The sequence below is a fragment of the Choristoneura fumiferana genome, chromosome Z, assembly GCF_025370935.1.
Source record: "Choristoneura fumiferana chromosome Z, NRCan_CFum_1, whole genome shotgun sequence".
NCBI lineage: Eukaryota > Metazoa > Arthropoda > Insecta > Lepidoptera > Tortricidae > Choristoneura > Choristoneura fumiferana.
In genome coordinates this window covers 36,661,733-36,685,314 of record NC_133472.1, presented here as the reverse complement: position 1 = coordinate 36,685,314, position 23,582 = coordinate 36,661,733, and the positions used below count along the sequence as shown (strand labels likewise).

Below are 23,582 nucleotides of genomic sequence, written 5' to 3'. Positions count from 1 at the left end.
CTCGAGTAGATATCAATATCACCGCGGTACGTCGGAGTTAACTACACATGGCGATGGCACGACATAATTTTCACTGAGTAAATTGGCTGTTTCCATGAAGCTAGGACAGCGTGCGCCGCACTTCCAGACAGCCGTGTCCCACTGTGAAAAGGTAAGTGAATATTTTCACATGCTTTTACTGCTTCCAATACATTTAGCTTCATCCAATATGTCTAAAAATATTGTATTAACTTGAACATGTGGGTATGCAAACATCAACAAATGCATGCAATGCATGCGGCATGAGCAAATTCTAGTTATTAGTTTCATATGAACGCTAAATAATAATTTACATAGTAATACTTATTGCTTACTAAAACTTCGCTTTAAAACTCCTTAGTTACTAAACATAGGTCAAAAATTGGGAAAAATATGCAAAGTATTCTAAAAGAAAATCGTCTTTTTTATTCGGATTACAATCAAGTCACGGTAATGAAATGAGCGCTGCAGCCCTGGTTACAGGGCTACAGCACATGCTGAGCTGAGTCCTTTTAGCATCACACTACAGCACAACGTCTCTAATTTTTCTCTCTTCTTCTGTTATGTTTTTATTGTGTCTTTGCTGTGATGTAGTGTGTTTTTTTATGTCAATAAATGTTGCGAGTTTAAGTTTGAAATTTTCACCAAGTATCTAGCAATAGGACTTTACCTATCACATCGTAAGATTTTAAAATTATCCTTGGCCGCTCATAGACCAAGTCCCCTCCCCCCCTTCGGTGCGCGATGACGTTTTCGAAACGTTCCATCCTTTTCCCAAAAACCCTTTCCCAAAACACCCGTTCCAAAATAACAGTTTACTAAATCGACCGGTTCTCAGATCGAAAGCCGAGTTTATTAAATAAAGAGCAAATAAGGTGCCTAAGGCTCCGTACCGTAAGTTACCGTACGTAGCGTGGATCCGCTCGGCAAGATGGAACGACGACTTAAGATCGCCGATTAAGGTAGAATGTTTGAGGCAAACCAATGTTCAACCATTTATTCTGGTTGCAAAGAAAATAAAAAAACTTACCTTGTTTAACTCAAAACGGTCCTGAAAATCCAAGTGACGTTTCTGTGTAGTTCGTCTTTAGAAAAAATAAGCTTGCTTGGATAGTTTTAATGTCAGCGATGTCATTAAGAGTAGATTAAATGTTTTATTTATTATATTAGCTCAAACTTTTCTGTTTAATGTCACCCCTAGAGACACCAAGTTTAATAATAGGGTAGGTACGTACTCTTTCAAAATCAAAGTCAAAATATCCATATTATTCAGTTTTGGTAATAAGCACTTATGAATGTAAAAAAAAAACTAACACCGGTTCGAAAAAACCTCTGTTGAAAGAGTCCGGCAAGAAACTCAACGACCAGTGTAATGGATTGCAATGATAAGACTGTAACAGTCCATTACAAGTTATTTTAATATTTTCACTTATGCCACTGACTTTTTAGGTACGGTTAAACTTCCTACCTTCAACAAGGGTGATCTTTATAATGTAGTTGATTCATTATATCCTTCGCATCCAATAATGTGACTAGATAACACGTGGGTCGAGGGGATTGCGATCCCGCACGCCGCTAACGGTCGACCAACCGATTTATACCATGGCAGGCCACGTTCTTAGCCGACCTTTAGTGTCTATACTAAATATTTGTAATACCTGCGTATTTTTTTAAGTTTCATTTTCAACAAAAGTACGACTGATCAGTAGACTCTTTGGGGACTTCTTTGGAGAGTAAATGAAACAGTGGATCATAATGAAATATATGAAAATTATAATTTAAAGAATCATGCGTTACTTTGCGGAGGCCCATATCAATGAACTAGAAGAATTTCTTTGCTCACCCGCGACCTTATGATAGCTAAGTTTATGCAAAATATGCGTGTTCATGCAGTTCCTTCACCTCCACACTGTAAGAACACACACAAACCATACTACACTAAATAGTGTGGTGGTGATAGATGGGTTTGTGTGATTTGTATGTGTTCTTACAGTGTGGAGGTGGAGGAACTGCATGAACACGCATATTTTGCATAAACTTAGCTATCATAAGGTAACGGGTGAGCAAAGAAATTATTTTAGTTTATTAAAATTATCTTCATCAATTTGTCAACTTTAACCTAGGTACGTGAAACCTAATGAAGGTTTGATTAAAGTTGTATATCTTTAACCTTTTAACCGCCATGGTCGGCCACAGCTGTCAATTTTTTTTTTCTGAAAATCATCAACTGACATTCTTGTAATGTGATTAATAATAAACAATGAAAATTGATTTATAAGCAAATAATAATAATAATAAAATGTTTGTTTCAAGTAAAAACTCATAGTAATTTATTTCAAATACATAAGGAAAAAATACAAAAAATATGTCGTAAATCGCTGATTACTTCAATTTATTCCGTTGAACACCAATAGACTAGGCTTCCGCATTAATTAACACCATTCCATTTACTCCCCAAACAACCCTATTGTGACGTCAACGCAACAAGAGTTCGGAGTGTACTGATCAGATTCAAATAAAAATGACGTGTTGACCAATTATAGTTAATAGTTGATCAAAGTACCTAGTCTATTTTTGTATTTTTTTGTACCTGCTCTACTTACCAACTATTAAGAGTTTTATATTATAAGTACTCCGTACCATTAACAAGCAATTGCTGTTTTTAAAAGACCGACATCATTTTTATACCGTTTTTTCTAAAACAAAACAAATAAAGTTGATTGCCAGTCTCGTAAATGTTCTCCAAAATGATATTACTTGAAGTTCTAAGTATAATGCAAGTTACAAATAAAAAAGAAGACAGAGCTTTAAATACACACCATGACACCATGACTAAGTTTGCGTACCTATTTGTGCAAGAATGTTTTCATTGCGTTGCGGTATCTAGGTGCTTCTTTTCTATTCATGATATAAAGCAAATATTTCATAAAGGACCGTTCATGGATACATTACGCAAGAAGTTTCTAACATATTCTAGAAATTGCGCAACATAAAAATAGGCGTGGGCGTAGTCGATGCTTAAAAGCATCATAGTCATTCCATAACATCAGGTGTTAATCCTATCCTACTAATCCTACTAATATTATAAATCGTCCCTCCCCCGCCAACTGTCGTAACTAGCAATTGATGATTTTCCAGGACAACGGTAATTCGGTTTAAGTCCGGTTGATTTTTCTTGTAGTTTCGTAAATTTTGACTTTACTAAAGAATTAGCAACGCTTTTGGATTCCTCTCATCTTGTTTTATAAATCAGTATACCGTTTATTTATGTACCGAATATGTTTATTTATTTATATTTATTTAAAACCAATACGCCACTCTGTTAGAACTTTGTTTTGTTACTTGTACGGATACGATGTCAATTAGGTACAAAAGTTAAAATAAAAATCAGTCTAACTTGTAGAATTTTTATTAGTTACATAAACAATGAAACATATTCTGTTAACTTTAATTATTGGCACTTTTATCATCACTTTGTGGAGCTTATATGCAGTAAGTAAGTATTCTAATCTACTGTCACACATCGTTTTCAAAGCCTTTAGGTAATTAATTAATAATTATATTTAAGGTTATTAAGTACTTACTAGTAACTCAATCTTGTTACCTACTCAAAATCAGTCTAATTCTTTTAAAATGCATTGAACTTCGTATTAATAATGAAGAAACTTCAGCTTGTTTTGGTACTTTCATCATCAGTTTACGTACCAAAATCTAAGTTAGTCAATAATAATAAAACCTTTAAATAAACACAATAAAGTTTATATTCTATCAGACCTGCAAGACGCAAGCGAATGAAATGTTGTAAATATCATCAACATATAATCTGACTAAAAGACTTATGTTACACGTAACGTACGTACGTCCACCACTCTTGCATTTTATATAGAAAAAATAAATCCCACTAACTGTCATATATTGCACTTGTTTCAATTAGTGAGAATATAATTCCCTACCTTATACAGATATGCAAAATAAAAAACCGGCCAAGAGCGTGTCGGACATGCCCAAAATAGGGTTCCGTAGCCATTACGAAAAAAATAAGTAATATTTTTCTAAGGATTTCGTATTTTATACGGAATCTTCCAAGTTTAGGTATATTTTATACCTAAGGCTGCTATTTACTCTTAAACTACTAATAATTCTCAAGCAAACTTAGCCTTGAAAGTTTGATATACTTACTACCATCCTAAATTTTTTCAAATTTTTCCACCCACCGATTTAGATTTTAGAGGGGGGGACGCTCGATTTTCATGAAAATTTGCACTATAAAGTTGATCGCAAACAATTCACTGAATCGAAAAATCGTCTGAGCAAACCCCTAATGGTTTTAAAAGACCTATCCAACGATACCCCACACTATAGGGTTAGATGAGAAAAAAAAATCACCCCCGCTCTACGTCTATGGGAGGTAACCTAAAAAAAATTTTTATTTTTTTTATTTTACCATTCTGTCGTCAAAGCTTACATAATATATCCGTGCAAAATTACAGCTTTCTAGCATTGATAGTCCCTGAGCAAAGCCGCGGACGGACAGACAGACAGACAGACAGACATGGCGAAACGATAAGGGTTCCGTTTTTGCCATTTTGGCTCCGAAACCCTAAAAAATAATTCTCTTTTGAATAAATAAATATCACGGGACAATTCACACCAATTGACCTAGTCCCAAAGTAAGCTTAGCAAAGCTTGTGTTTTGGGTACTAAGCAACGGATAAATATAATTATATTGATATAGATGCATACTTAAATACATATTAAACACCCAAGATCCGAGAACAAACAATCGTATTTTTCATACAAATATCTGCCCCGACACCTCGCCTCGGGACCTCAAGCTTCGTAGTCTGGTTGTCTAACCACTAGGCCATTTGGTCGTCTTTTGAACGGAAAATGATACAGCTACGACGATTAGAGAGAACTTAAGCAAAATATTGAGGCAAATGCTATGGTGGTGCTTTTGTAGTTACGCCAGTTTCCTAGTTACGACAGTTGGCGCGGGAAGAGACGACAGGTGAAAGTCTGTGAGTCAGTGGGTGAGTGATTGAGTGAGTGAGTGAGTGAGTATGTTTGTTACTTTTTCACGCTAAAACGGCTGGACGGATTTGGATGAAATTTGGTAAGAAGTTAGTTTATAACCTGGATTAAAACAAAGGATACCTTTTATCCCGATGTTCCCACGGGATAGGGATAAAATCTCTAAATAACAACCGCTGGGCTCAGAGTCATGAAATTTGGTTGTAGTCATAAAGTTTGGGGTAGCTGGACGTCTCGAATAACACATAACTAGGATACTTTTTTATCCCGATGTGCCCACGGGATAGGGATAAAATCTTGAACTTATAACCACTGGGATTAGAGACATGAAATTTGATATGTAGATTGTTGGACATCTGGAATAACACATATACTTTTTATCCTAATATTCCCACGGGATAGGGATAAAATCTCGAAATAACAACCGCTGGGTTTAGAGTCATAAAATTTGGAATGGGTGTTTTAATTTAAAATTATCGTGGTTTTCACGATGTAATTTTAGAGAATTCCCATGATAATTTAATAAAATCCCGGAATTTCAATTCAACTGCTGTATCTAATGATTTACGCGTGCGAAGCCGCGGGTAAACGCTAGTAATAATATAATAATAATAAATGCGAAAGTTTGTGAGTAAGTGAATATGTTTGTTACTCCTTCACGCTGAAACGGCTGGACGGATTTGGATGAAATTTGGTATGTTGATAGCTGGACATCTGGAATAACACTACCTTTTTATGGGATTTTTGTAAAATCGCGGAATTTCAATTGGAACTACCACAGCGGATAGTTTACGCGTGCAAAGCCGCGGGTAAACTCTAGTTAATAAATGTAAACCTCAGACACGCCAAAAACTGTTTTTCATTTTTAGATTGCATTTATTTTCGAATACCTTCATTATTTCAAAAATATTCATGTGTTTTGCTAAGTTAGTAATTGGAATTGGTTTCTAAGTCTACGAGTACACGAGGCTTACGCTCATAATCTGGGGGCACGGGAGTGCCCCCGCCAAGTCGAGCAAAACAAAACAAAAAGGCACGGCAGTACCATACTTTTCTCGAAGCCATTCAGGCTATTTTCAACATTTGTATTTGTCAGTTGCGCCTCGAAGTTTTTAGAAAAAATTAAACTGACAGCAAAGCGGCCTGTATTAAATTATCTGAGTAGTATGCAACCCCGCTTTAACATTTAATTGACGTTGCAGTTGCGTAGGTTGCATCCATAACTTTTAGATTGTACACAATAAAAAAGGGATTAAAAAATAAACACAACCTGATTTAAAACATACTCTCGATTCTGGACAAACTTCTTACTTACTGCCAAAAAAGTAAAGGTATTCTAAGATTTGACGGTAGCTATGTCACTGTCGCGTATATTTGGATTAGTGGAACAAAGGGCTTTGCTCAGCGGGGCGGTGCTCATCCGCCGGTACCGGCCGAAGATTACTTACATAAAGTGAGCCAGCGCGTGGCAAATTAAACGGTTCAACGCTCAATCGTGGTTAAATGCTCATTTTTCGTTCATAGAGAGCTGCTGTTTTTGATACTTGAAACTTCATCATATCCTTACTAATATTACAAATGTGAAAGTAACTCTGTCGGTCGGACTCTCCGCTATCTGTCTCACCTCTTCAAGATGGGACCGCGAAGCGATTATGATGTTTGGTATGGATATGGGATATAGGAGAGAGATAGAAACATAACCGGAAATATTCGCTTTTTATTTGAAAATAGAACACGGGAAGTGCCTCATTTTTAATCTCAAAAATAAAATAAAAAACAAAGCTTTCCTACCCAAGAGTGTAATAAAATGTAAGGAAATCAATTAAATATTGCCCGCTTCAAGTGTGTATCAAGTTTATTTTAATTTTCTTTTTGATATTTCTATGGTTAGCAAAACGTGTTTAAAGGGCATTTTAATTAGATTATTTTGTAAAAAGACGGGTGTTATAAGTTTGACCGCTATGTGTGTCTGTCGGTCGGTTTAGCCGTTTTTGAGATATTGAACTTTGAAGTGACAAAGTCGGGGGGTTTCCAACTTTTTGTTGGGTTGATTATTGTTGTTATTATTTTATTTTATTATTTTAATAGCAATGGAAGTACCGGGGCAGGTCTTTGCTCAGCAGTGGAACAGAATAGGTTTATAATAATAATAATAAGTATTTTAATAAAATCTTTAACACCATTTAAACCTAGGTCTGGCTAATTTAAATTTATCTTCGTTGTAATTTGTATTTAACGAAGGGATTAACCGATAGTATAATTATACTAGTACTAATTCGGTGACACGTAGGTAAGTCATCCAACAACGCCGTCGTTCGAAGTTGTGACTGAGCACCGCAGTCTAATGAGGGGGTATGCAAACAGTGTGCTGTGTTGCCGATTCCTAAGGACGCCAATGAAGCTAAACGCATTTCTTGGCAGAAAAAAAATTATAACAAAAAATTTAACCGACTACAAAAAACCATGTTAAAAATTTTCTACCAGTCTGAAGCCGGTGCCTCAGCAAGAGCCAGCAGGAGTGGACCTATAGTCGTCTACCTCACCTACATACTATACGCGGGCTTCAATCACTTATCACGGTTCAACTTTAAGCTCCAGCTAGACTAGAGTTTGGCTAATGAAAGCTGAACCCAGCTATTATTTGAGTGGCAACATTATTCAAATGTCATGGACAAACAGACCAAAGAGTATAAAAAAACAGACACTTGAGCTTGTACTATTCTGTGACTTGTTCAGAGAGTTTTTTGAAATTTACTGCTGAAACATAGGTGAAATAATCAAAAGTGGTGTGCGAGAGATTATTCTTACCATGATAAGCAAAAACAAGCAGAGAGGGAAGCCTTGCTCAAACAGAAAAATGAGTGTCTTGATGCGGTGACCGAATTTGTAGATTAGTCGGCATGGCAAACTATTTTAATAGTAATATCCCCTTTCAGAACTGGTCAATACTCGTACAATGGTAACCATTAAGATGCACTTTTTCTTATTCGAAAAATATTCGTATTAACCTTTTTATATTCAACATTATTGCCGTGTTTTTGCAGGTTAACTTTCATTAGCTAGACTATTTTGGGACTAAAATTATTCCTGTTTTGTTAATAATATTAATAAGGCGATCAATTTATCGGGATGATAGTGGTTAGAGTTCAATTTAAATGGGTTTATTAGATGTCTATTTTTATTATTTTGTAACTTTATTATTAGAGGATTAAATTTCTATGACATAGACACATTAACTTTAAGGGAATATCAGTTTAAACAGCAGAAAAGGAAATAGGTGACTGCAAGCATCGAACCAACTTAGTAGGTAGGTACCTACTTTTCATAGCTTATCTAATTAGAACTCAAGCAAAAGTTTCATAAATTTGAGACTTATTATGGTAAAGATTAAGTCAGCACTTGGCACCTCGGCAGTACCTTGAATTCAAGAGCAAGTTTCCCAGCGCACGCCCGTGGCAAGGCGTTAACGAGCTAGTCACTCAACATTGTAGGCGCGCCTTGATTTATTTACCACTAGCACATCTGTTCCATGACACAACGGGCTAAATGATACTTTGAAGTTGTCAAATTATCGCGTACTTTGCCAAGATTGGGACTCCGTCGCAAGTTTCACAAATTGCTGTTTGTTACACTGTCTTTGGTAACATTGCAACTGTAAGCACGTACGGGGCCTAAGTAGCGGTAGATAAGTACCTACCCTCGCGTACGCAAGGGACTGACTAATGTTGGTCGGTGCTGATGAATTTATTACAAAAAAAACTCTGTTTCATTTATTATTCAAATTTTAACGGTCAAATTCGCGCTTGTGCTTCAATAATCCAAAATCGGGAAGAAAAATACTAATGTTCAGTCGAACAAATTGAATCATGACCTAGGGTGGAACCTTAGTGCTACTAATGTCATGTTGACATCTCATACTTTTGTCTAAGAAATTATAGTGAAATTGATTATGGTAGATTCCACCCTGGGTCATGATTCAATTTGTTTAACTGTACTAACATTTTTAGACTTTGAAAAATCCAGTTTTAAAATGTGAGTGAGTGAGCGGAACTTTTTTTTACATAAAACTGATCGTGATTGACCCCTAATCTCACCTGAAGTTAAGTGCAAATGAGGTCAGAGGTCTCACTGGTTCAGTAACAGCCTATTCACTTTAGCCTTGAAAAGCCCTAGATTGTATTTATTCGGAAATACAGACGACGGGAGCGAATTCCATTCCTTAGCAGTTCACATTATGGAAGAACTTTTAGCAACATCTTCGTTTAGTAAAAAAAATATGGCCAAGAAATTTTCAATTTATTTAACATCAAATTCAAAACGTCATTTAGAAACGAAGTATAACCGTGTTTACCCTTAAAATTGATAGTGTACACCAAAGCGAACATGATTCAATACTATCTTTTTGTATTTTTTTTAATGTAGAATATTTGGACTATATGGTACCGACGAGGCTTGAATCATGAACTTTTTAAATTTTGACAATTTAAGGGTTAACAGTTATTTTGAATGTTCTAATAGCTGCTGTAGGTGTGACTGGAATTCCATCCTACAGTGGTCAAAAAATAACTTAAAACTTAAAAGATATTTTCCCGACATGTTTTGTAAAATTTAGAATACGTGACCTAGGCGTGTTTAAGACAACAAAAGCTGTGTTCATATTGTGAATCATATTTTTCACTCTCTGTTGATTGTGTTTATCCTTCCTTCCTTCCTATCCTTGTGTTGTGGTTTAACAGTATCACATGTCAGTTTAACCAATATTTCATACTGACAACACCGGAACAATGAAAGCACGTCTTCCGGCTTGAGCTGGTAAATTTCTAGAAATGCGTTTTATAAACCGCAATATAAATTCCATATAGCTACGGATTAATTCTCCGAATAGTAGCCAGGAGTTGTGAACATGGAACGTTGGAAACGAGGTAGAAGTGACCGCAGCGAAACGGAACGTGGAGTACAAAGATTAAATTGAATCTGGCAACGCGCCAGATATACACAGCACACAAATTACAAAATATTATGCTGATTTGAGCTAAACTAAAATGCTCCTGATTTCGGCTAAAGACAGCTTCTACGTGAATGCAGAGATGCGTCCACTCCTTCGCTTGTGTTATTAGTAGGTCGTGCACACAAAAGTAGAATTAAATACATATTAAAAAAAAAATGATTAGCTTGTATCTTTCGTTAGAAAAGAAGACTTTAATAACAATAATCTTGGCAGTACTTAAACCCCTTGCAATACGTAATGCAGTGTGGATGAAAAATCACCTTACGAACACAACGTTTTCAGTCAATGATATCTGATTGGTGCAAAATAGGGTTATTCATCACCTTGATCGAGTAAAAAGGAAATCCTTATTTCGCACTTCATACAGCATTATTGGAATCGCAACCCTGAGAATACCGATTGAGACTGCGATATTATGAGCAATTTACCGGTGCTACCTTATTATTATGTACTGGTGGCAACTTATCTTTTTACTCGACTACGGCAAAGCCAAAGGAAGAGTAGTGATTTATGTATGTTTGTAACTTTAATAATCAGTATGTCTTAATAAATTCCTAAAACTTCGAAAACCTAACTAACTAAACTTAACAAGATTCTTTGGGTTAGTTTTCATCAGTTTTTGTTCGTGTTTCTCTACGAAACAACGCTCCTTCCGACGACAAACAAGGCTATCTTTTCGAAAGATCTCAGTTAAATTATTTCGCAGTTATTAAAATAATAAGTAGGTATGTTAGAATATAATGAATAAATTAATAAATATCTATAAATTAGAAAATATTACCTTATATACCGTATACCACTAAAATAAGATCTTTATAATGTGCTGTTGTTCGTGGTTCTTGTAAACGTTAAGGACAAAATGAGAGGGCGCTGAGGTTGGCGCGTGAGTAACCTTCACACACGTACCTAGTTTGCTTCTTGTCAACTTCACAAGTTTTGATTGTGCCAAGAGTATTTAGAAAGTATAAAAACGAAGTGAATTCGAGTTGTCATGTGTTGGTTCACATTGCTATTAGTAAAAATACCCACTTTAAAATTGAGTCTGTGTTTTTTTACATTGCAATTTTCAAACAGTGGAGTTATGTAATTCTCAAAGCCAAAGACGAACACATTTCGAAAAAATAAATAGGTACTAACTAAACGGATAAGAAAAATTATTTACAACGCGAGTAAAGCCACAAAGTTTGTTTTTTCGTATAAATTGGTTTAACTCTACATATCTATCTAGTTATGAACATAAGATTCTCCTCTTGTTGATAAAATCAACTTATTCATAAAAATAATGTTAAAAATAACCGTACTCCTTATGCCCAAAGCTAAACTAACAATTCCTAAGAAGATTACCAAACAGGAACAAATAATTATTACAATGCCTACCAAATGAAAAAAACCGTCTAAGTTTGAGTTGGACACGCGCATCGAGGGTTCTCTAGAAAGTATAATGAGCATTTACTGTTAGCAGAGCCCTTAATAATTTACCCCAAAAAGTAAGCTCCATGTTAAAAGTCATTTATTTACATTAAATGTTCCTTGGGTAGGTTTTGGACAAATCGACTGTGACAGACGTACGAACATACAACCCAACCAAAACCAAAAAAGTCAAAAATTATAATGGTTCCAGCCAAAACTATTGACAATGATCAAGATATCCTACCGAGAAAATTTATGTGCATTACTTTGGTGTCCTAATTTGATGAGTTGCGTTAGGTTGGCGTTTCGCGTCAAGAGGCGAAAGCCCTTAGTGTAAGTTTTCGGTTACAAAATACATCTCGATCGCGTTCGCGTTAAATTCTCAATTTGTATGGAAACACGAACATCGCAAACGTTCCGCTAGAGGCGCTGTTCGAGTTTCCATATAAATTGAGATTTTGTAACCGTAAAGTTACACTAAGGGTACTAAACTACAGAGACCCGGAGCTCCACGAAGTTCCGGTACCATAGAATTATTTGACTACACATGTAAATGTGTATTTTACGTAGGTACGTACGAATGGATTGTATGTGTGAATGAAATTATCTGTGTGTTGCCTACCTTAAATACATTTTACACAACAAATATGAAAATGAAATACGTCAGTCATTTTCGTACAAAAATGTTTGCAATAAATAATCTATAATATCTAGACGTAGTAACGGTAGCGTGTCAAGCCAAGTTCTAGCTAACAAAACTGGCGAGCAGCACCGTGTGTTATTTTACCCGAACCATTTGGAGCCACTTTTGACCCCCTCATAACTCAGAAACTACTTCACATCAACGTGTCAAATTTGGCTCATTTATTGAGACTTGTGAGATACATATTATGTTCTCTATATTTCAGGACTGACCATTGAACTTGCCACCCATTTAGATCTCACTTCTTTTGTCGTTATATAAAGTCAACAATCAAGGCTTATATCATATTATTGAATTTGGCTCTCATTTCACATTTATGTTTTGATGGGATTTCACCTACTTGCTGGTATCCCATTGAGCTGAATCCTTGTTAAGTATACTAGTGAAAAGCAGTATCATGTTGTATTTTCTTTAAATAAAACTTCTGAAAGTATGGCTATAACAAAAACACACGCTGTATAATACGTATAGGCATTACGAGATCTTGATAATTTTGAAATTATCGATGCCATTCCGCAAGCGCCCTATTTTTGTATCGACCGTAACAGGCGTATTGTTGCTCGCATCGTAAAAGTAAAAATGTAATAGAACACCAGACGTGCTAGCACGCCTTAGCCCTAAATACGTGTACGAACAAAAACTCTTCCCTTCATCAAGCGTTATAATATCGGAAAAACTGAAAACACATAAAATCGCCTGTGTAGCTACAGTTTGGACTTTTAACTTTTTATAGGGGTTTTAAGAGTGAAAATTCAACGGATATCTGTGAACAAATAGTAGTCCCTGAAGAACGGAAACTGCCATAAAAATTCGCGACGTCGTCATTAGTCGCCGACGTGTTTTGATCAGGGAAACGGAGCGGCGGCCAACGCGGCCCGTCTTCCTTTATCTTCGACTTGCAATTTTAAATGAGGGCCCCGTGAAAAACCGCCTCAAAGAGACGCCGATTTTATGTGCCAGAAGAGACGGGGCTGTATTTATTTGATGGCTTTCACGTGACAGCTGAAAAATACCACCGCTGTGATTTCACTCTCTAAACTACTCGACATAAATGCTCTTAGATGAATTTATACATGAGACTTTCCTCTCGGGAGCCAAAAATACACTTCATTTTCGTGGTGACTGTATTTTATTTTTCCCGTTTAGCAAAAAAATATGAACTATTGACACTTGTCAAATAAATAACGTGGATACGCTTCCGCTCCATTTCGTCTCATTTGTACAGAAAGCTTTGTAACCGTCGTCATACCAACACTTTTCACTTCTTTAAAAGGAAAATTTTCAGGTTTGTTATGGTACATAAATTTGTGTAAAGGAGTGTTAAATTTATTTAATAAACCTCAGCCTCTTCACAGCCCATCGCAATATGAATACGCTACTCAACAAAATTCGTACTCCCATTATTATACGTCCACGCTCTAGAGCTCATCTCTAAGCGGGCCGCTCTAACATGCAATTGCTTTCAAGTAGGCTTTTATGCCACGAATACGACTCGCGACAAATGTTTCGCCATAAGGAGAGACGTCACAATGAACAAATTAACCCTCCAAGTGGTTCTAATTGTTGTAAAAGGTTTTAAATGATGATAAGTGGAGACGACATAAACAACTGGGAATAGACCACTTGCTTCTATGTAGCTAAAGTTTTTTAATAAGTAATCAACAATCAGTTAACTTGGACTTTTGGTTTATACCTGTGGTTTATACCTAAATTTCAAATCTACTGATTGCTAATTACTATATAGGTAGGAATTTCTACCTATATAGATAGATATAATTCTTGCTTTGGTAATTGATTTTTTACCAGTCTGAACTAGATTCGGATTTTATTTCGACCCTATTCCAACAACCTTCGTCTAGCTTTCCAAGAAACTAAAAATTCCTTTTGCTTCAATGGTATTTGCGTGAATCATAGTTGAAAAGATTTAGAATGGCAGGCGACCGTTCAAATGGAATATAGTAAAAGACGCCCAAATTTTTGTAGTCGGCTTTTCCGGATATTGATAGAGGTTAGCCCGTGTCTCATTTATTTTTATTCGACTGTCACTCAAAACAAAGCATCTTTTCCGCTTTATGGCTATTCTCAATTAATTTCGATTTATTGTATGACTTTTATTATACCAGTAGTTACTTTCACAGATAAAAAAACGTTATTTTTAATCTAGAGGCATATAAATCGACAAAGCAAGGTCTCAATTTAGATGTCTATAAGGGAATACATTTGTTTTCAAAAAGTGTAATGTTCTCGTGTAAAATTCTCTAGACTTTATTCTACCTAGCGGCTAGTCTCACTGATGGATTCCGCTCACGCCCCGCCGCGCCGGTAAAACTCCCTGTACGGAACCCCTGATGGAAGCCTCTACTTAACTTACGTTACGTTTGACTGTACATTCAAGGGCTTAAGGCTTAATTTACGCACTGGATTAAGAATTCGTTTTGAAAATAATATTATCTGCTATTTTGTTGGTTTTAAGTTATATGGATAGTTAAACGTTTTTGTTGATACTGTATTGAAATCTATCTCTACACTGTCTATAGCAAATAATACCTATAATAAAAAAATTAACTTTGTTTTTATGTATTTTTACAAATGATGGGCATAATCTTTAGAAATAAAGAATAGATTTTCAAAATTCTTTCACTAATTTAATACGAAGCTGATGACGGTGACTAGATTTTAGTTCAAGCAAATTTTCGTATTCTTGATTAAATTTAAATAGATTAAAAGTTATTACCAGGTAGATAACTACGCAAACCCTCATAAAGCTCGGCTTTTAAGCAGCGTTTCCACCAGAGATTTACGAGGATGTGTTGTGAAGAATATGTTTTTCATTAACCAATAGAAACGCTTCATTTACCTCGCTTCGCTCCGCTCAGCTGTTTCCACCAGAGATATGCTGTGCGAGGATGTGTAAATGAAGCGTTTCTATTGATTAATGAAACACATCCCTCGCAACACATCCTCGCGCATTATAGGTGGAAACGCTGCCTTGAAAAAATATTTAATAAATGACCAAAAAAACATTTCGAAATATTTCGGATTATTTTAAAACACCTTAAGTACGGGAAAACTTGTTCACAATCAGTTCCGGTAATTTATTTTGACATCGAACAAATTTGGCCGCACCTACAAAACTTAAAAAGAGCGATTAAACTCAACAAAAGCTGACAAAATTATCTTTGTTTAAAATCTTTTCTTTAAAAAAAGAATAGGTGAAGAACGCCGCGCGTAAAGTGCACAAACGGTTGTTGTGAAATTCGCGCCCCTCGACTCAAAAGTGTTTTGATCAGCCTACCGTGACTCGGCGAATAAAAAGCGGCGGCGGTCTTGCATCGCAATGAGACTGAGACAAGGACGACAGAAGAGTGGAAACTTAATTTCATGACCCCAACTTGCATAGTAAATTTACAATTTATAACTAGCTACAACGTCTTATACTCCAAGCGGAATATTTCACGCTGCCCGTTTTTACGTTTTTGTACTAACATCTTAATTCGAATCTCGAATTTAGCTGGAGATTAATTTCAAAGGTATGCCTGGTAAAGTATAAGTTGAAACCCTATCGTCTGGATTTTCAGAAGCCTTAGAACATTATTACATGTTGATAATAAGATCCCTTGGACCCATACGTTAGAGTAGTCTAAGTATTCAAGTTTCAATCCGGTTCATGCGAATATTACAACACTTTTTTGGCTGCATGCCACGAACTTGAGCCTGTGTATTTAAATTGTGGCTGTAAAAAATATGCCTGTGAGCTTGACCTGCCTCACCTGCACCTCGCAGCGTACAATATTTCACCGCGAGGTAACGGAGGTTGCTGGCCGTCCAAAATGTGTACGCTAGCTATAATTGGCACGACATTCTGTCTGATAGTACACAATAACCTTAGACAATGGATCATTCGTTTTCCCTCATATTCAGGTTCCTTTAATGAGATTTTAATGGACTTCAAAAAAAGGAGTAGGTTATCAATTCGGTTGTATTTTTTTTACATTGTTTAGGGTTCCGTACCTCAAATGGAAAAAATGGAACCCTTATAGGATCACTTTTTGTCCGGCAGTCTGTCTGTCTGTCAAGACCCTTTTTGTCGGGAACGCGTTCAGGTATCAAGCTGAATTATATCAAATACTGAGGTCTAATGTCCCTTGGAGCTGTGAAAAAATCAAACTTCTAAGCCAACGCAATCAAAAGATGCAGCCGTTTATGCTGCAAATTTCCGCAAATTTTCGAAACTCGCAAGGGAATCAAAACCTATAGAACACGTGTTTCGTATTTCGTATTCGAGATTTGACAAACTGATAAAATAAACTAAAATAAAAGTTTTCGAAAACAAGCTAAACTTAAGTTGTAAAGAAAGCTACACTATCCTATCATATTGACTGACATACTTGTAGACAAAATTTCCGCGGATAAAAATAAGTGAATACAAATCCGGGGCAAAAAAAAAAAAAATTATTTCACAGATACAATATGCCTCTCATTGACAATTAAGAATATAAAAATAGAACAAAATAGTTATTCATGTCCCGCAGAAACTTCACAATCCGCGGGAACTTTGCGACTTCCCTAGATTGAAGTCTGTTTCACATTGCTGGGACAGCTGTGTAGCTGTGTACAGAATTCACTTATTCTTATCCCGCAGGAATAATCCTATATCGTGAACGAAGTCGCGGACAAAAGAAACGCGTAACTACTTTAACGTTTTCTAAAATTCCACATTTCATTCCAAAGTTGGTACGAATATGATTAACTGTGTTGGTTGATTTTTGAATAACAAAATTTGCACCATCTGTCTGAATCTAAAAAAACGTCTGCCTGTATTTGTATTTCCATTTCATCCTCCGAAAAATCAATCAAAACACGAAAAAGGGATCGCAGAAAGTAAAAGCGTGAAAAAAAATGTAAGTATAACAAAAAATTTAACCGACTACTAAAAACCATAAAAATAATTTTCTATCAGTTTGAAGTCGGCGCCTCAGCACGATCGAGCAGGAGTGATTGAATCCCAATATATGGTATGTAGGTAAGGTAGACGACTATAGGTCCACTCCTGCTGGCTCTTGCTGAGGCACCGCCTTCAAACTGGTGGAAAATTATTTCATGTTTTTTATAGTCAGTTAATTGTTTTGTTGCCTGAGAATGATCATTTATTATATTAGGTAAAGAATATTTGTCCTTATCTACCGCACTATGTTATTTGTGTTTATTAGAAATAAATACAGAATTATTTAGCTTAAAGGTTTTTAAAATATGTTATTAGGGGATTCATCATTGTAAAAAGCATTTAAACTTCATTCTACCATTCAAATTACTGGGGCGCGGAACTTCATTTCAGAAGAATGTTCGTTTTAGTTTTTTCTTGCAGCGGCAACCCCCTGATATTGAGGTTTTCTAATCAGTTTTACGCACCTACATCGTCATAAATTCTTGGCTTTCAGATTTTACGCGTGAAGAAATTTTGTTTCTCGGCTAAGATGGTCGTTGTCGCTGACAAATTCTTTTGTTCCTTGTGCAAAATATTGTTTGGTACTAATAAATAAGACTTCAAAAACTACCTTTACTCAAAATAACGAAATTGTAATAGGTTCCAAATAACCTACAAAAAATACAAAAAAAAATACAAAATAGTTTATTTCACAGAAAGCAGAATTTTACAACAGTAGGACTATCCGTCAGTGACCAAACTAGGCTGAGCCTGTAACTTGGCCAGCTGCGAGTGAACACCACTCAATAACACTTTATTTTAGCCCAGAAAGACGAATTTATTTTCAATAAACTGTAAAAAGGATTAATTATTAATAATATAGAACTAGGGGAAAGTGTTGTACTTACCTACCTATGAATAGTTTTACCTGTATACTGGATACCTCTGATTTCATAAAAGAATTTAAACCCGAACGCAACGAATGAAACGTACCTAGATAAATCTTTTTGATGTATAGCAGCAAGACTTAACGGATAGGTATCTGTAATTATAAAGTTTAAGTACCTTTAGGTACTTTCAAAATCATTTTTGCTTACGAAGTAGCAAGGAAATAGTGCATTACTGCCGAAGCCGGAAAAAAGATATTCGTGGATGAGTAGACTTCGTCAATAAAAGGGTATTCTGGCAAAACAGAATAAGTGCAATTTTTTTTAAGTTTTTCTTACTAAATTTTTTCTTCTTTATTTATCTAGCACAACCGTATAAAAAATAAATATTGTGCACTTATCCGGTTCTGCCAGAATACCCTCGAAATACGAATCCACGAATTGCCATTTCCGCCGATGCATATATACTGCTTTGCTTCCATAATGCGAGGAAATAAATTAAAATAGTTAAAATATTAAATTAAATTCTTGGGCAGGGTTTAAAAATTTTTGCCCTTAAATTTTCCCGCGATACTTTTTTTATTTTATTTTTAAAGTACACGACACGTCGACTCATAATGCCATTTTAGAAGAAATAATAATTTAATTTAAAAAATAAATAAATTGTATGTATTATATCAATTAAAAATATAAATTTAAATGCAATGAAGCTTTTTATAGCTGAATTACAGTTTAAAGTGGTTCTTAACGCTTTTTACTTAATTCGGCAATTTACTTGTTACCTTCTTTTTCGGTAAGTACTTGAATTGTGCTTGAACTCGAAATATAAAAAAAATGATTTAAACTGTTTGAGACATTTTAAAATACGCCGTTTCTTTCTAAATTAAATCTTAGTTCAGGAATTTAAAAAGATCGGTAGAAGGAATTTGATCTTCACGAATATTTGGCTGTTTGACTTATCGTAGTTAAAACGTGTATTTAATAAAAAAATCGGTCAAGTTGTTTAAATGGTCTTAAGTCCTATCAGATCCATACAAGAACTGCCAGTTTAAGCCTTAAATCGAGATTTAAAAAAGCCTACAAGACGTCCTAAATGTTTGACACTAAAGTTACGAAACCCATGAGCATTTTGTATGGGAAAATCTTTTTTCTTTTATTTTATTTTTTCGAAAATTTTCCAATGTTTTTTAAAATGAAATTATAGGATTTTTTTAGTCAAGGTGCAAAATTTTATCGTGGGAGCTTACACCATCAAAAAGATTTATAATGACATTTCAAATAAAAATAAAAGTTTGTAATGAATTGTTTACCTTAAAAGTATCGCGAGACACATACATAATTATTTATATAAGATACGTATTATGACCGAGGTATGCCCGACTTGTTTCGAACCAAATCCGTAGTAAATTCTCAAGGAGAGCTCGGACAGAAAGTCAACCGTGAACACAAGCGCTGAGTTACGTAAGAGGCTCGTGTATCTTATTTGAACAATCTTGTAATTAACATAAGCTGTGAAGATTTAAGTATCGGAAATTATACGGGCATTCTTAAAAACATTTTCCACTTACTTAGCCTGGACAGCTTGAAGGCGTCCGCAGTGTTGATGACGTCCACATACAACTGGAAGTCCAGACGAGTCCGGTTCGGGGCGGAGTGCTGCATCATCGCGAACTTAAAAGCGTTCTGAATCTCTTCGGTGTTCTGATCGAACACGACTCCTGAAACGAGCAAAAAATGATTGCTATTATTGTTGCAGTTGAGCTGAGACTATTAAGCTTAAGAGTGCACTCGTGCGTCACCTAAGTTCAAACTTGGTTGAGCAATACACGAGCGATGAAGCCACAAGTAAGCGCACTCAATCGTACCACTATAAAGAATGTTTTTGTACCTGAATTAGCATTTTGAATAAGTCATTTTTTCATTATTATTACTTTAAATGTTCCTCGAATCCATAGCTACGACTTTCATGTTACATTACATCAGCGACCAAAGTTTTATTACGTTATATGCAATGCGGGTTGATTGACTAATCTCATTTATTATTTCAACCATGACTTATGTAGCCGTCGTGCAAAAAATAAGCAAAATGTGATGTAACAATGTCGTCAAGTTCATAATATCAAGGCAAGTTACAAATTCACTGGTCATAAATAATAACGCTGCTTTTAAACAAAAGGGCCACAAATTAAAATTTGTTTTTTTTTTTCACGAGAGCACATTGAAAATTTTAATTTCATTTTTTTATTATTTCTTGGCACTGGTTCTTTCAATGATTTTGTGTCATATATCATCCAATCCGTGTTTATTCCCTATTCTTTCGTTTATTTTTTTAATGTAACTACTTATATCTAACGAAGACTAATAGCACATACTTAAGTCCTTTTCGCATATAAAATATTACTCGCAAGTAACTAAATATTTTGAATAATTGGCCACAAGAAGAAGAAATAAAAACATTTTAAATAAAATTTTCATCACAACCTTGTTGAATAAAGACAATCTTATGATTCAAAAAAGAGCAAAACAATCACGTTTATTGTATGGGAGCCCCCTTAAATATTTATTTTATTCTGTTTTAGTATTTTTTTGTCATAGTGGCCACTAAAAGCGGCGGACAGACAGACAGACACAGATAAGAGTATTTAGATAATCTAAACGACATGCAACGAGTATTCACTCTTTTTATGATATTTTTTTGGAGATGTCTCTATTTACTTTGCATTTATCATTTTATTCATTTTATTAAATGAGTTATCTACCACTAAACTTCATGTTTGTCTATCATGTAAATTCATTTATTTCGATTAAAAAAGACGTAAAAAAGGACAAATAAAGTTAGGTACCTTAAAATAAAAATAAAAGCATTACATTTTTTTTATTGTTTTTTCGTAGTCAAAAAATTAAATTATATTTTAAAGTTTTACATTACAATAGGTAATTACTATTAAATTAATCAACAGTAGCTACAAATAATAAAATTACAAAAAAATATACTTTAATATACCAAAACAAAACAGTATAAACTGTAGAAAAAAACAGTATGTACTGTAATCTTAATAGTATAAACTACAGACAATAGAATGCTTTAATGAATATGAATAAGTCCAAAATTATCATCAATGGCCACATTGTTCAGAGGCCCGTCATCGTTGGTGGAAATCTTCTTGAAGTTGTTTCGGAGTAGATACACATACCTCGGCCAGATTTTGCAGTTAGGTAGAAAAAATTTTGAGATGAGAAGGAGGCCAAGAGGGGAATTCAGCTGGGCTGGGCAGCATTCGAAAAATTACGTCGAGTTTTCTCTTCACTTATACCGCAATGTCTGAAAACGAAAGGTTTTAACCAGTTCGTCCTACCCGTTATGACATATTGACCTGAAACGTGGATACTCATAGTACAGCTAATCCACCAGTTCAAGGTCGCTCAGCAGGCTACGGAACGACCTATGCTCGGAGTTTCTCTGAACGATAAAATCCGCAACGAGACTACCCGACACAGAACTAAGGTCATCGACTTAGCTCAGAGAATTATAGCCAGTTGAAGTAGCAGTGGGCCGGTCATATCTGGAGAAGAACCGACAACCGCTGGACTTCTTGAGTGGAGACCGCGTCTCGGCAAACGTAGTTTAAGACGCCCTCCGGCCAGGTAGAGGGAGGATCTGCGAAAAGCTGCTGGTAGAAGCTGGATGTATCTAGCGGCTAGATTCTAGCCGAAGACGGCGCAATGGCGCTCTGTAGGGCACGCCCATGTCCAGCAATGGACTGCTGCTAACTGATAATCAAAAGTAGAATCGCTATCTTACTACTTCTACCTATTAGGAAAAAACAGATTGCTAGTCATCATCAGTCAAGATCTGAGGCCCTATATATTGCCTAACATTTCTGACGCTCGCGATCGCAATCAAATGACAGATTTCGCACAAAAACTGTCATTTGATTGAGATAGCGAGCGCTAGAAAGAAACAGGCAATACAGCCTCTATTCATGTAGGTATGTCGTTTCCAAAAAGAGGTAAGTTGCAAGGAATAGAAACTTGAGAAGTTTAGGACTTCGTAAATTCATTTTCTGTGTCTGAATCAGAAAAAAAACAAGCAATTGAATGAAACCAATGGTATGAATGTTAAAAATATATCTATTTGTTTAAATATTTTAAGAAAAAACAAAACATTTGCTCATAGAAATAAGAAATAATACATTTGTAGATTGAGACATATGCAAAAAGTATGACGTATAAACGGACAAGTGGCATATGTCCGTGTTTACGTCGGGCTGCTACCCCAAAACAAAATTAATTTAATACGGTTACAATCTCATTACCAGCGCTAATATTTCAACAATTAACACTATAATATAACATGATTGTCTCACAGGCACTCATTTTCATAGGTATCTTGCATTGTTTTCTTAAAATTTGTCAAATCGGAATGTGACAGGTGACTGTGACTTCATTTACGTGTCAAGCATCCTGTCAAAGCTCCGACGTAAAAGCGGGTAAATTCAAATATCCGTTTTTACGGCGATGTTTTTTTAAAAGCTCGTGTAGATGTTCTCTTTTACGTGCCAAATTTTCTTCATTATTTAGAAATTTGAAATATTTTTTAACGGGCTTGTAGATATGGTTGAAATAAGTTATTTTTTTTTTAAAAACAACATTTTATATTAGAGGTCCATATCTACTTTGCTGCCATCGAGATATCTATATATATAAAAGGCAAAAGTGATTGACTGATGTATCAACGCACAGCCCAAACCGCTGGTTCTAGGGATTTCAAATTTAGCACGTAGGTTCCTTTTAAGGTCTAGGGGTGCACTAAGAAAGGATTTTTCAAAATTCACCCTCTAAGGGGGTGAAATGGGGGTCCAAAGTTAGTATGGGGAAACAAGATTAGTAAGACTATTTTATTCGAAACTTCACAGGAGTATTCTTAACAACAAATAAGTAAACACGTGTTTCAGGTTTTTTGAAAATTCAACCCCTGAAAGGGGGTAATGTGGTGACAAAGTCAATCGAAAATCAATCGTTGATATTTCAACGCACATACCAAACCACTGGACCTAGAGACTTGAAATTTTGCACATAGATACCTTATACAATGTAGGCATCCACTAAGGAAGGATTTTTGGAAATTCTAACGGTAACGGGAAAGAACGGGATTAATATATTCGATTCCGAGTAACCCTATCTCAGTAACTGTAATAACTAGACTTCAAATTAGATTCACAAATAGGTATAACGTAAATTAAAACATCGATTTCAGGATTTTGGAATTCCCAAGGGATAAGGAAAAAACGGGATTTATATATTCAGTTTAACTGAATTCTATGAACTATAATTACTAGACTCTTCAAATTTGGCATAGAAGTAGGTGATTATAACAGTAAAAACTGTTTTAAGGAATTGGGAAATTCCCACGGGATAAAGAAAAAACGGGACTTATATTCAGTTTAACGGGATCGATTTTTCATTTTACTGGTCCTTGAAAACTGATATTTTGCATATAGGTTCCTTGAGGAGTATAGGGGAAGACTACAAAAGGATTTCCCGAAGTTCTGACGGGAACGGGAAAAATGGGACTTTTCGTTTTACTGGTCGCAGAAG

General features: G+C 35.4%; 1 protein-coding gene and 1 long non-coding RNA gene across 2 annotated transcripts in view; one reads left to right on the top strand and one right to left on the bottom strand.

Moving 5' to 3' along the window:
• The window catches only part of LOC141436198 (glutamate receptor 1-like), a gene marked incomplete in the record, with an annotated part of 178,800 nt that overhangs the window by 78,468 nt on the left and 76,750 nt on the right, over nucleotides 1-23,582 (bottom strand). Inside the window, 1 exon segment of the mRNA XM_074099087.1 lies at nucleotides 19,553-19,702. Within this exon segment, the coding sequence (XP_073955188.1) occupies nucleotides 19,553-19,702 (150 nt within the window).
• The window catches only part of LOC141436210 (uncharacterized), a 144,239-nt gene that overhangs the window by 87,406 nt on the left and 33,251 nt on the right, over nucleotides 1-23,582 (top strand). The gene's annotated exons all lie outside the window — the stretch shown is intronic.